We start from the raw sequence: 13,828 nt of genomic DNA on the forward strand, positions 1-13,828 counted from the left end.
TAGTGGGCAGAAAAGTAAAATCCTGGTAAGTATGAAGTAATTTTCCTGGAGGGCACCAAAGGGTGTAGCGAGGGTGCCAATGACTGGGAGGAGGGATGGCAGGCCAGGGGATTGGTGATTGGGGGTTTAGGCTAGAATACTATTGGTGGGAGCAGAAGGGGAGGGCAGATATATATACAGCAAGGAGTGCCTTACCTGCTTCCTCTTCCCTCAGGATCCTGGAGCGCTGGTGGAGTTGCAGTCCTCAGTGTGTCCAGTTCTCCACGATGGCCGATTCCTTAGAGGCCCAGGTGAGGGAGAGAGTAAGGCAGCAAGGGACAGGCTGGGTGGATCAGCTTTTAGCTGAGCTGATCCCCTCTCCAGCTGCAGCGGTGTCAGGTCGCAGCAGGATTGCTGCGCGGAACACTGCTGCGGGTCCCGCTCGTCGTTCCCGCCCCCCCTCCCGACTCAGTCCAAGTCCCCCCAGGAGTAAATCCAAGGGTGCGCCTCGTAAGGCGCCCGCCGTTGCCGCTTCTAGGATTCCAGCGGGTAGCACGGTGACAGGAGCGCTTCCTCCTGTCACCACGCATGTTAGGCCCCCAGTCACTAGAGCGCGGGCTGCTGCGCGCGCAGCAGTTCGCGCTTCCCCTCCCGCTGCCACTTCTGTTCAAACAGTGCGGCTGCCTCCTTCACCTATGCTAGTTTCCCGTAGCTCCCCTCCACAAAATGCTCGCAGGCTGCGCTCTGCGCAGACTGCTCCTGCCCCTTCAGTAACCCAGCACCCTGGGGCACGCAGTACACGGCATACAGCCGTAACACAGCAGCAGGTGGCCCCAGTTTGTTCCTCTGCGGACAGTTCCCCCGCCCATATGTCAGGCAGCAATAACTCTGGGGTTGGGGGGTTTCCTACAGCTATGCAGGCTTTCCACCATGCTGCCGCTTTACCCACCACTCACAGCACCCCTCTTTCACATGCTACCCTAGCTGGCCGTGGCTCGGCATCTCGGGGGGCTGACACGCGTATTCGCACTAGCCCCACTAGTGGTCATAGGAACAGAGGCGAACGACCCCCTAGGGATACCAGGGGTAGGCGAGGTTCACGGGTCCAATCCCCAGTACCCTCCTGTTCTTCCGCATGGGTGTCTCCGAGGCCATACTCCCCCTCCTCTTCCTCAAGAGGGAGTTCAGAGGATCGACAGGGGAGCAAGCGTCGCAGAACACATCAGGGTTCCAACCGGTTTCACAGCTCGTGCCGGGATGACACCACCTCTCTTCAGCGGAGTCGGGATGCTGCTACACCCTTGCCTTCAAGATCGGTGGCAGAAATTCCGGGATTTAGTCCCAGAGGCGGAGTCCCGCGGACAGGAGTGCCCAACAACCTTATGGGAGATAGTGGAGCGCAGCTTATGAACATGGTCCGAACTTCGGTGGCTCCAGCCACTTGGGCGGCGCATGGTAAGGCTTGGGCGGAGTGGTTCTCCTTGTTCCCGGTTAACACCTCCTGGGCACCCGATACCTGTTTTCAGGTGGCTGTGGATTACCTTTTGCTACTTCGAGGGAGTGGCCATTCAGTTGCAGTTGTTAAAAAGCGATTGACGGGTTTGGCATTTTTGTTCAAGCTAATGGGGGTTGAGGATGTTACGAAACGTTTTCCCATATTGCAAGCCATGAAAGGTTGGGCCCGGAATTCTGTTAAGAAGGACTCCAGACGTCCAGTCTCGTTTGCACTACTGTGCAGGCTGTTAGCTATATTACCCAACGTCTGTATATCCAGTTATGAAGTAGCTCTTTTCAGAACCGCTTTTGCTTTAGCTTTCTTCGCAGCATTGCGAGTTAGTGAACTGGTTCCGCAAAGCAAATCAAAAGCGGGAGGCCTGTTATCCGGTGATGTGCTCGGTAATTCCTCTTCCATTCTTTTGTGCATCCGGCGCTCTAAGACTGATGTTTTGGGTAAAGGGTGCTGGATCCCATTAACGGCGATTGCGGGCCCTGCCTGTCCATGTGCCCTGGTGTCTCAGTTTTCATCGATTAGATCTCTGGGAGACCGTTTTCTTTCACACCTTGATGGTTCCCCGTTGACCCGCTTTCAGTTTGCGGCCATGTTTAAGCGTTGCTTGTGTCAGCTTGGTTTCAATCCTAACGAATTTGGAACTCACTCGTTCCGCATAGGTGCGGCAACGGAAGCGAGTCTTTGTGGCCTCAAGGATGAACACATTAAGAAACTTGGTCGATGGAAATCAGCGTGTTTTACAACCTACGTACGGCCTGATTTACTGACGTTTTAATTTCTTTCAGGGCATCTGCGTGCGACGGTTTGGATGGTGGGCCATTCCTATATTCGGCGGGCTGAACAGAGAGCGGCATTTCGTCCAGGAGGAGACACTTTGGGTTTTACAGGGGTACAGTTTCAATGGCGTGGCATTGGCGGTTTGCGGTGGTTGCAGATCTTACCAGAAGTAGTGGCAATCAGCAGGGTTACACCGCCCCCGGTCATATTGGTCATTCACGCCGGCGGCAACGATCTAGGCAGGGTACGGGTAGCGGAGCTGTTGTCCCTCATCAGGTCTGATGTGGGCAGGTTTAACGCATTTTTCTCGGATATGGTCTTAGTTTGGTCGGAAATCGTTCCCCGGCTCTGCTGGAGGGGGGCGAGAGACCCGGGTGCTATTGAGAGAGCCCGGCGCCTTCTTAATTCCCGGATTTCCCGCTTTGTTCGCGACAGGGGGGGTATTGTAGTTCGCCATAGACTATTGGAAGGTATTGATCAGGGCCTCATGTTACGAGATGGCGTCCACTTGAATGATATCGGCCTTGACATTTTTCTTGCTGGTTTACAGGATGGTATTGGTGCTGCTCTTGTGCGTTTGGGTGGGGGTCGGAGTCCCGTGTAGGTGTACAGGTACTCCTCCGTGGCGGGGTAAAAGTGTCCTTGCCATTGGTTATCCAGACGGTATTTGGAATGACCTACATGCCCACCGCGGCTGCGGTGGCTGGCATTTGGAAATTAATGGTTGGTAAATTAATGGCAAGTTTTTTCTGTGTACGGTATGAATAAGAATCTGTTTAAATAAAAGCTGTGGCCGACCCTAACCCACTAAAAGGAAGTTTTGTTTCAGTGTTGTTATTTACGCTATGGGTTACATTAGTTAACTGTTAAGTCATCACACATTAAGCAGGCATGCCTCCTCACAGTCTGGAGGGCACCAAAGGGTGTAGCGAGGGTGCCAATGACTGGGAGGAGGGATGGCAGGCCAGGGGATTGGTGATTGGGGGTTTAGGCTAGAATACTATTGGTGGGAGCAGAAGGGGAGGGCAGATATATATACAGCAAGGAGTGCCTTACCTGCTTCCTCTTCCCTCAGGATCCTGGAGCGCTGGTGGAGTTGCCCACCCACCCTCCCGTCCTTTACTACAGTCTGTTGTTTTTTCTGCAAGTTTTGTATGTTTGTGTAATAAAAAAAAAAAAAAAAAAAAATAATAACCACAACAAATGGTTTATTTTCAGTTTTTGTATTTCCTTGTCACAGCGGGGTAAAAGTGTCCTTGCCATTGGTTATCCAGACGGTATTTGGAATGACCTACATGCCCACCGCGGCTGCGGTGGCTGGCATTTGGAAATTAATGGTTGGTAAATTAATGGCAAGTTTTTTCTGTGTACGGTATGAATAAGAATCTGTTTAAATAAAAGCTGTGGCCGACCCTAACCCACTAAAAGGAAGTTTTGTTTCAGTGTTGTTATTTACGCTATGGGTTACATTAGTTAACTGTTAAGTCATCACACATTAAGCAGGCATGCCTCCTCACAGTCCTTTTAACTTTGGCAGCACCATGTAAGCACCATGGGAAGAGCCCAAGCTACCTAGGGTAGGAAAAAGAAAACACCAATAACCAGTTGAGAAATGTGACACAAAATTATTAAGATATAAAAGAAGTGGAGTTACAAACACAGGAGTTAGTGGGGGATTTGTAAGAGGAGTTGCAAACACCGAAGTTTGAAACTAAAGGAGGTTCAAACTAGGTCAAAAGTTTGTTCTAAACTCAAATTTTTTTATTCCTGTTTTGATCTGTAATTGGGATAATGAGTGCTAGCAAGATTGAAGGTCTGAGCCAGTGGACAGTGTCATATGTATGCAGATCTGGAACAAGTGATCCAAACTGCTTACCTCTGTGGTTTTTTTCCCAAAAAACGCTGGCTTTTTCAGGGTGATAGGCTGCAAAAGAGCATAAATTATTTTTGGGGTAACCGGCTTCCTCCTACATTTCCTAACATATGGCACATTACCTATACACTGTGCTGATGTGTAGGGCATTATAACAAACTCTATTTTCTTATATTAAGCTTCCCTGGGCTTGTGTAATGTAATGTATTTGCTGCAACATATACGTCCATTGAACTTTAACTTCCTGCCATTTGCAAATTAGCCAAAGCTAGCGCAACTTTGGTCTGCTTGCCAAATTAACGCTAGCGCAACTTTGCCAGCGTTCGGTGCCCTGGAGGCAACTTCGCATGTTAATGAATTTGCATTGTCTGAATTTTTTCACCTGGCGAAGTGTTGCCTGTGATACCGTCGCTGGCGACTTTTCGACGCTTAGTAAATTTGCCCCATAGACTTTGCTAAAGCATTTGATACATGCCACACAGAAAGTTACTGGTTAAATTAAGAAATGTTGGCCTGGAACATAGTATTTGTACCTAGATAGAGAACTGGCTAAAAGATAGACTACAAAGAGTGGTTGTAATTTGAACATTGTCTAATTGGACCATTGTTTTAATTGGAGTGCCACAGGTCTCTTTACCAGGTTCCTTGCTTTTCAACTTGTTTATTGATGACCTGGAGGTGGGCATTGAAAGTACTGTTTCTATTTTTGCAGATGATACTAAATTGTGCAGAACTATAGGTTCCATGCAGGATGCTGCCAGTTTGCAGAGTGATTTGTCTAAGTTGGGAAACTGGGCAGCAAACTGGAAAATGAGGTTCAATGTTGATAAATGCAAGGTTATGCACTTTGGCAAAAATAATATAAATGCAAGTTATGCACTAAATGGCAGTGTGTTGGGAGTTCCTTAAATGAGAAGGATCTTGAGGTTTTTATAGATAACAAGTTGTCTAATTCTGGGTAGTGTCATTCTGTGGCTACTAAAGCAAATAAAGTTCTGTCTTGCATAAAAAAGGGCATTAACTCAAGGGATGAAAACATAATTATGCCTCTTTATAGGTCCCTGGTAAAGCCTAATCTGGAGTATGCAGTGCAGTTTTGGACTCCAGTCCTTAAGAGGGATATTAATGAGCTGGAGACGTGCAACTAAATTGGTTAGAGGGATGGAAGACTTAAATTATGAGGGCAGACTGTCAAGGTTGGGGTTGTTTTCTCTGGAAAAAAGGCGCTTGTGAGGGGATATGATTACACTTAGAGGACATTATAGACTATAGCAGGGGACCTTTTTACCCATAAAGTGGATAACCGTACTAGAGGCCACCCCTTCAGACTAGAAGAAAATAACTTTCATTTGAAGCAATGAAGCAATGTAGGTGGTTCTTTACAGTGAGGTCAGTGAGCTTGTGGAATGCACTGCCGGGTGATGTTGTCATGGTTGATTCAGTTAATGCCTTTAAGAGTGGCCTGGGTGATTTCTTGGATAGACATAATATCAAAGGCTATTATGATACTAAACTCTATAGTTAGTATAGATATGGGTATATATATATATATATATATATATATATATATATATATATATATATATATATATATACATACTTTATGTGGAAGTAGGGAGGGGAGTGTGTATGGATGCTTGGTTTTCATTTGGAGGGGTTGAACTTGATGTAACTATGTAACTATATGACTGTAGAACTCTTCTTCCAAACTGCAACCTCAGAAGCCACAGCCAACTTGTAATGAGAAATGAATGTATGCTATGATGATCAAGAAACTACTCTACATAACACCTCTATATGAATGCACATCTACAATTCCCAGGAAGAAGAAATGCCCCTGGCAGAGTGTGCCCTAATCCTCTGTGGAAGATAAGCTTTCTTAATGATGATTCCTCCCGGAATGACAAATCAGTTCCTGGATTCACTTGCAGCCTGAACATACGACCTTAGACACCTGTCCAGATCTAAGACTTGTAACTTGGATTCCTCTTCTGATGAGGGATTTGCCATGAAATCATCATTCTCATGAAAAGAAGATAACACCTTGGGTTTGAAATTCAGGGCAAACCTGACCACCACTCTATCCTGGAAGAAAACTTTCAGTCTTGAATGCTAGGGCGTGAAACTCACCTACCTTCTTCAGGGATCAGGGAAACTGGGGGAACTACGTACCCTAGGTAAAAATCACATATCTGCACAAAAGGCATCATTTGCCTTTAGTCCACTTTCCTTTCTTCTTGATAAAAAACAGTGACACTTGGTGTTCCTCATTGATGCCATGGGATCTATGGTTGGATGACACCATTTTTTTACAATGTGCTCGACCTGTTCTAACAACCTGGCATATGAATTGCTGTGATGTTGTCTTCTGCACACTGGAACAACAGACTTACTTCTTTCGTAATTGTCATGCTTTTTGTGCCTCCCCACTTTCTTAAATAAACTAATGCTGTAGTATTGTCTGACTGAAACATCACATTCTTTCCTCTTAATCTTTCTTGATAAATTGCTCTTATCTATGATATTTGATGTCAAATTACAAGATGGATTTTGTCACCTGCCTTGAGCTACTTGCCCGTCTTGGATGGTTCCCCATCCTAATTCTGAGATGTCTGTTGGGAATAATTCTGTACCTTTGCTTAGTCTTCCTGTTGAAAGCCACCAGACTAATTCCTCTTTCACCTCTTGTTCCACTACAATTATCTGATTTAGAGCGCAACCATCCCACTGTGAGGAAAGATATTTGAGGGACCCTCATATGCCATTGAGACCCGGCTACCAATCCTATAGTCAACATTGACCCCCGGCAGCGACATGAACTTTCATGCTGTGATCTGAGTTGCCCGAAGACATGCCCTTACTTGACCCAAATCTTCTCCTGTCTCTACATAGACAGGGACACTCTCACTTTCCTCAAATCCAGCTGTGCCCCCAGACAAGATATGAGCTGAGTAGGAACCAGGTAACTTAAAATAATGGGCGCACTAACCACTATCTTCTAGTTGAAGAATTAGCAGTCTTTAGTCCTAAGTGAGTCTTTCAATTTACAAAGCCACCAACAAGAGGTCCACCAAGTACAGAGCTGTTACCACTTTGAGCAATACTTTTGGGGGCTGTTGAGAGACCAAATGGAAAAGCAGTGAATTAAAAGTATTCTCTGTCTATTGCAGACCTCAAGAACCTGTGGTGGTGAGGATGGATAGGAATATGATAATTTGTGTCTTGAATGTCTACACTGCACAACCAATCTCCTGGAAGCAAGGCCTTCCTTATCCTTGACAAATATTCCATCTTGAACTTGATTATTGTGAGGCACTGGTTTACTCTTTAGATCTAATATGGCCCTCCAACACTCCGATGGGTTGTATGCTTCCCATGCCTTCAACCACAATGCCCTTCTCACTGCAACCAATAAGGCCACAGACATGGATCCCAAACATGTAATATCAACTGCAGCATTGGTAAGGAGGGCTGCTGCCAACTTGAGCTCCATTAGACTGTCTTTTCTATCTTGACCACTTTTAAGGACCTGTTCCACATTGCCTACCCATAACTCCAAAGTCTTTACCACAGAGATGTTAGCCATGGCTGGTCAACATACAGTAGTTCTTCAGCATTGATGAAAGCCCTTTTTAAATTAGCCTCAATCCTCTTAGCCATATCATCCTTTAATAGTGAGACATAATCAATTGGAAGGGCTGTACACTTTGAGAGGTGAACACAAATCTTTAATCTCTTCTTCCTTAAAAGGATAATACTTTTTTCTGTACTGACACACGTCTAGAAATATTTTTCCACTCAGACAGTATAAACTCCTTAACTTTTGGATGAACTGGAAAAGTATCCTTTGACTTCTTAAATGATGGTAGAAAAGAGGAGTTTGAGGATTGAACCTCTGTCTCAACCAGAGACAAATCTTATCTTACCGCCTTTATTAAATGAGGCACACCAGACCCATCCAGAGAAGATACATACTCTGCCTCTTCCTCCTGAGAACAACTCCCAAATTATATTCTCCAGAATGACTGTAGTGCCAACTCCGGATCAGATTCCACCCTATAAAAAATAGACAAACAAAATAGTCCTTCTGATTAGGGCACAGGGGAGAGGCTAACCTCTGTGTAATTCAATCAACCACGGGAGTAGTTAAAAATAAGTGTAAAATACATTATGCAGTGAATAAAATGTAATGTTAAAATTCATTTATTTTTCACAAGCATATCTTTCAAAAAAGGCTTATGTAGTAAGCATAAATGTCACCCTTCATGTTTAATAAAAGCTGAAAAGTCATTGAAATCAAAATGATTTTCTTTATCCTTGCATACAAGAACATTGCTGTCCATCAAGTTCAAGTTTTACCACTGTTCCTGCCTGCACTTCTGTTGATATAAACTTAAAATGCCAATGAAATGGATGGAATATTTTCCAGGTGCTGAATAAATCAGCAAGTTTTTCCAAATGTGACCCAAAGTTACAGAATAGGCACAAAAGGTCGCTTTGAAACTTTTCTTACAGTGTGGCAAGAAGTCACAATAAATCATTGGAAATTCTATTGCATCTCTAAGAGGCTGCAGATTGCTAGTATTCGGTACTGCTTGTGAGTAGAGATTAACAAATAATTTTGAGTTATAAATCAATGAAATGTGGTTCTGATTTCTATAGCTGAAAGAATCATCATGCCTTGATTAAATTCAATTACATAAATTAGCATGATTTGCATTCACTCAAGGTGGTGACACCTTGTCAAAGCTTGAGACAGTGCCATAAAATTCTGAACACAATTTATCCAATGAGTGGCTTTGGCAGTTGAATGCATGCTGATTAGTTAAGCCCATAATCACACACTGTATTTGCGAAACACATTAAAATGTATGGCAATGTTTTCACTGTGTCTTTTTCCACACTGAATACATCACAATCTCTGGGCATTTTTTGCAGCAACTTTTTTTCCCACGCAAAATGCATTGTGCTCTATTTTTCACTGTAAAATGTTGCAGCAGTTTTAACAAATATTAGCAGATGACGAAATGCAGAATTTCGCCCATGGATCCATACCTGGCACAACATTTAACCCTTGCTATTTACAACTGCAAATGCAAGCATGTTCCTGCAAATGTTGCTTGTTGTGAAGGTAGTGGCTCATTAAAGATACTCATATTCGTTACATGAAAATTTGCTAAACAGAAAGCTCTAAAGGCTTTTTTCAAAGTTATTCATTGTTGAACCTACCTAATATATAATTAAACTTTATTGGAGGCAAAACCAGCATTTTTGCTTATTTAATGTTTATATGATTTTCTATTAGACGTATGAAGATCCAAATTATGGAAAGAACCATTATCTGGAAAACCCCAGGTCTGGATAACAGGTCCCATACCTGTACTTGCATTTGAACATGTTCCATGTATTTCTGCATAGTCACCATTGTGTTAATCCTGAATTGTGTGCATACCCTGGAACTACAACACCCTGAACGTGGTGGTAGTTGCAGGGTTCCCACAGCCGACTACATGAAAAGAAATTCATTGTAATGCAATAGAAATTAGATAATGCTAACTAAAGTTGCTAACTGCAATTTGCACCAGATTTGTAATACTATGCGTGTGCTATTGCTTTTGATTCACTCTTGGTGAAAAACACTGTATTGTAGCTAAAAATGTTTTCGATTTGCATCTGAAAATTACACTTTGTACACTGTTACTGGTAAGTAAATGTCCCCTCACCTGGAAACATGGCGTTAACTGCTAGCCCTGCTTTTAATGCAGTATTTTAAAACTCAGCTTCAACAGACTACACTGTGGTAGTGTTAATTAATAATAATAAAATATATAAACACATCTTTATAAATACATTACTTTGTAATGGATTCAGCTTGATGATTTCTGCAACAACAACTGACAGTAATGGGCAAATTTGCATGGATCCTTGTCTTCCTCTGCCCCCCGCCTGGCTTTTCCCTGCCTTAACTCTTTCCTTCTCACCCAATCACAGCTGCATCTGATTTTGCCATTCTTTAAATATAAACCAGTGTAATCTGGCTGCTGGTCATTCGGATCCCTTGTCATGCAGCCCCTGCATTTACTGTATAGCTCCAGGGCTTTCCTGTCTCTGGCATGTACCATATAGAAGATAAACATAGATTAGTTTTTTACTGGCAATGTGTTACAATATAAATATATATGACTTATGCAGGGTCGCAGAATGTAATATCAACGTTTTTTTTTTCTCATCCGCTTCCCCTTCCACTTTCATTTTTTCACCAATGTACATGTTTTAATATAGAGATCATTATTAGTTGCAAGGATAATAACCCATCCATAAAATACGTTACAGTAAGTTAAGAACTAAGTTCACATTTTCCTTCATGGTTATAATTTTTTTATCAAGAATGAGCACTTAAGGCATGCTGAAGGTGAATTGGCTTCTAGCAAAATCAGTGACTATATTTAAAGCTTATTAATTTGTGTTTTGTATTTTTGTATGACTTATGTTTGTGATGGAGACTGCTGAATCCCACGGTTTGCCTTGAATAACCTTTTCACACGAATCTATCCATGTGATGCATCAAATATTCTTGTCTAAATCTACTTATGTAAACCTATATACAGCTAAGTTATATTGTATATTCCATGCAGTTCATTTGTTCTGTCTTATTGCTTTTTACTTGATAAATGTCATAAGCTGTATTTTAGAACCGTAGGGAAATTCTTTCTTTGTGCAAGAAAAGAGACTAGACCATTTTTTCAGCAGTGTATTTGCTGCACAGAAACCGCCTGCGCCTTTCTGAAAAGTGAATACTGAAATTTGCTGCTGTAAGAATATTTTATTGAAATCAAAATGTTAACTCATATCCAGGAGTGCATAATACATAAACATTCAAAAATATTGTGGAACTACATTGTCACTGCCATAGATATGGAATAACAAAACAGTACTCATTATTGCTCACTTTGGAATGTATTGTTTTGTAGCAGAACTATCTCAAATGGTAAAATCTAAAAAAAAGTTCAGAGCCAGTTTACACACATATACACACCTACCCTTTTTGTATCCTCTGTTCTTTAGTAGTTAACAGACACTAAACCATGTTTGCAACCATACAAAGGCATTCCTTTGGATTTGAATTTATATCTCCTTTCATTGGAAAGTAAATGTTTTTAACCATAAAACCACTGGAAGAATAGGATATTAACACTTCCCAGAAGAGATCAACCTTAGGTTAATGCTTTATGATAAATTCTATAGAATTACTTGCATTTAATCATGTTTAGTGTACTGAATATATAAAATGTATAAAAAGAGTGTTGGCTTACAGTAAAACTAAAGAGTTCAAACAAAGCCTTTTTAATTATAGAACTTTAATCATCATCAATAGTGCTGACCTCAGTTGCAAGATTCTCAAAGTCCAGATTCCTGCACATGAAGGAAAACAACAAATCCTGCTGTCTTTAATATACCAGCATCAAACTAACTTATTTAAATCATCTGCAGATTTGCATGGTTTATTTCCCCATATTGATCAATACATTTTCCCAAAAATTTCCTGTGCTGGGAAAAAACTCGAAAAAAGTGAAAAATTCGAATAGTACAAATTTTTCAAATTTCTGCCTAAAAAGATGGTATGGCCTTTTTACAAAAAGAAGAATATCCCGCGAAATTAGCAAAACTGTGAAAAATTCACTAAACGGCGCTTGCGTCTCGTTTTTTTGGTGGGCGGCGACATTTTTTTTGATGCCAGCAAATTTTCGCGCCCGTTTGTCGAATTTATTCGCCGGCGGCAAATCGCGCAAATTCACAGCGAATTCGTGCCTGGTGAATAAATTCGCCCATCACTACAAAAAGTGCTTAGAGGCAAGTAATACATATTACCAAGATTGATAGCAGATGGCTTTATTGTATAAAAAGAGGTAAATCAATGCATGGTTAATAAGAAAAAAAGTTTTATTACATATCATATCATCACGTAAGTATAAGGGCTCACTGGAGAAACATGCTTACTGTGACAATCAATCAATCAAGAACTTTGGTATATATCATTCTAAAATTAAATTTAAATGTGTTAATTTATGACATTTTTCTGTTTCTCAGTTAAATTTATATATAGGTATAGTCTTTTATTTATTACAGATTATTTATTACTTACTAATATTGTACATCATCTACCATGGAAATGGAGATGCACATACGCTATTGGCCCACTTAATATTAAGTAGGAAGGGGAATAGGTTTTTTGCATATAGTTTGCCCTACAAACAAAGCATGCATTGTAGGGATTTACAAAATTATGAAGCAGTGGGTACATTTTTTACACAAAGTTATTAGATAATTAGAATGTATTAGTAAATGAATTGGCTTATGTTAATTACTAAATAGTATAATATTTATATGAGTGTATATTGTAGGAGTAACCAAATACAGACATATAGTATGAGGTGTATTCTATTAGGTTGAACTGTTTTATAAATTCCCATTCCCAGGTGTCGAATTAGGTTGTATGATGCCTAGTGATTTCTGTTGGTGACCCTGGCTGTATGTATGGGTTGCTAAGTATATTTTATTGCTGCTTTCTATTGTACTTTGAAGTTGGAATGATCAGTTTAATATGAAGGAGTTGAAGGGTCAAAATGGAAGTCTGCTTCATTTCTTATTTATGGGGCTGTTAATCAATTTTACAATGTGTCTTTATTCCTCCAAGAAAGAAGAAGAAATGAAAATAACCTTCAGAAGCATTCTTAAAAATTCTGATTTAATTGACATTTTGCAGACATTAGGAAAAGCCTTTTTTTAAATCTGCCAAACTACTGTTTAACATAATTTAGTCATGTTTTACACTTCGTTTTGCTGTTTTGGTGTTTTCATAAAGTAATTATATAACCAGTTTGCATTTCTGCTTTGCTCAGCAGATGTAGAAAATCAGCTCTAATATTGTACAGAATGGCTTCATTTTTATGCTTTCCTTAGCATAATCATGAGCAATAAATTAAGTCTCAACTACAATGACATTGACAACTACGAGAGGTTATTTTGTGCATGCTCATTAGGTTGCTATACATGAACGTGCTCTGTGTAGTTCTATGATGAAATTGATCTTTTAAAATGTTTATAAGTATATCTTCTGCATCTAGCAAGTTTATATTTGTTCAAAAAATATTTTATATTGAAATGCATTCTTCAACAGCAATGCAACAGTCACTGTGGCACAGTTATAGGATCTATCATCTGGATTTTGCATACTTGATTAGTGGAAAATTCACAAAACGGCGGAAAATTGGCGAATCGCATTGAAGTCAATGGGCGTCAAAATAATTTTGACGCTCGTCAATTTGGACTCAGGCAACAACTTTTATACGCACACCTATTTGTTCTAAATGCATTAAAGTCATTGGGCATCCAAATAATTTTGATGCACACCAATTTTGACGCGCAGCAATTTTTTTTGATGCGGCTGATTTTTTGACGGAGAATTGTTGCCGCCATTTGGCAAGTTAATTCACTAGTGCCGAAACATGGAAATTCACCGGAAATTTTGTGTCTGCCAAAATTATTCGCTCATTACTATAAGCGTTCTTTCTGAAGCAAACACAGCTGATTTACTTGTGTAGGGCAACACTGCATTTTTTATTTATTACTTTAAAATAATTTCATTTTTTGATGTTTCTTTAAATGTCAATAACATTGCTTTCTTGTTA

The 13,828-nt window shown here is 41.0% G+C and overlaps 1 protein-coding gene across 1 annotated transcript; it reads left to right on the top strand.

Moving 5' to 3' along the window:
* The first annotated feature begins 266 nt into the window (after window positions 1-266).
* LOC121398948 (flocculation protein FLO11-like) lies at window positions 267-3,454 on the top strand. Its single transcript, XM_041578592.1, has 2 exons — window positions 267-1,434; window positions 2,275-3,454. Exons 1-2 carry the CDS (start codon window positions 267-269, stop codon window positions 2,868-2,870), a joined length of 1,764 nt encoding a protein of 587 aa, XP_041434526.1. The 3' UTR covers window positions 2,871-3,454.
* Window positions 3,455-13,828: the final 10,374 nt, after the last annotated feature.

This window comes from Xenopus laevis, chromosome 1S (genome assembly GCF_017654675.1).
Source record: "Xenopus laevis strain J_2021 chromosome 1S, Xenopus_laevis_v10.1, whole genome shotgun sequence".
Taxonomy (NCBI): domain Eukaryota; kingdom Metazoa; phylum Chordata; class Amphibia; order Anura; family Pipidae; genus Xenopus; species Xenopus laevis.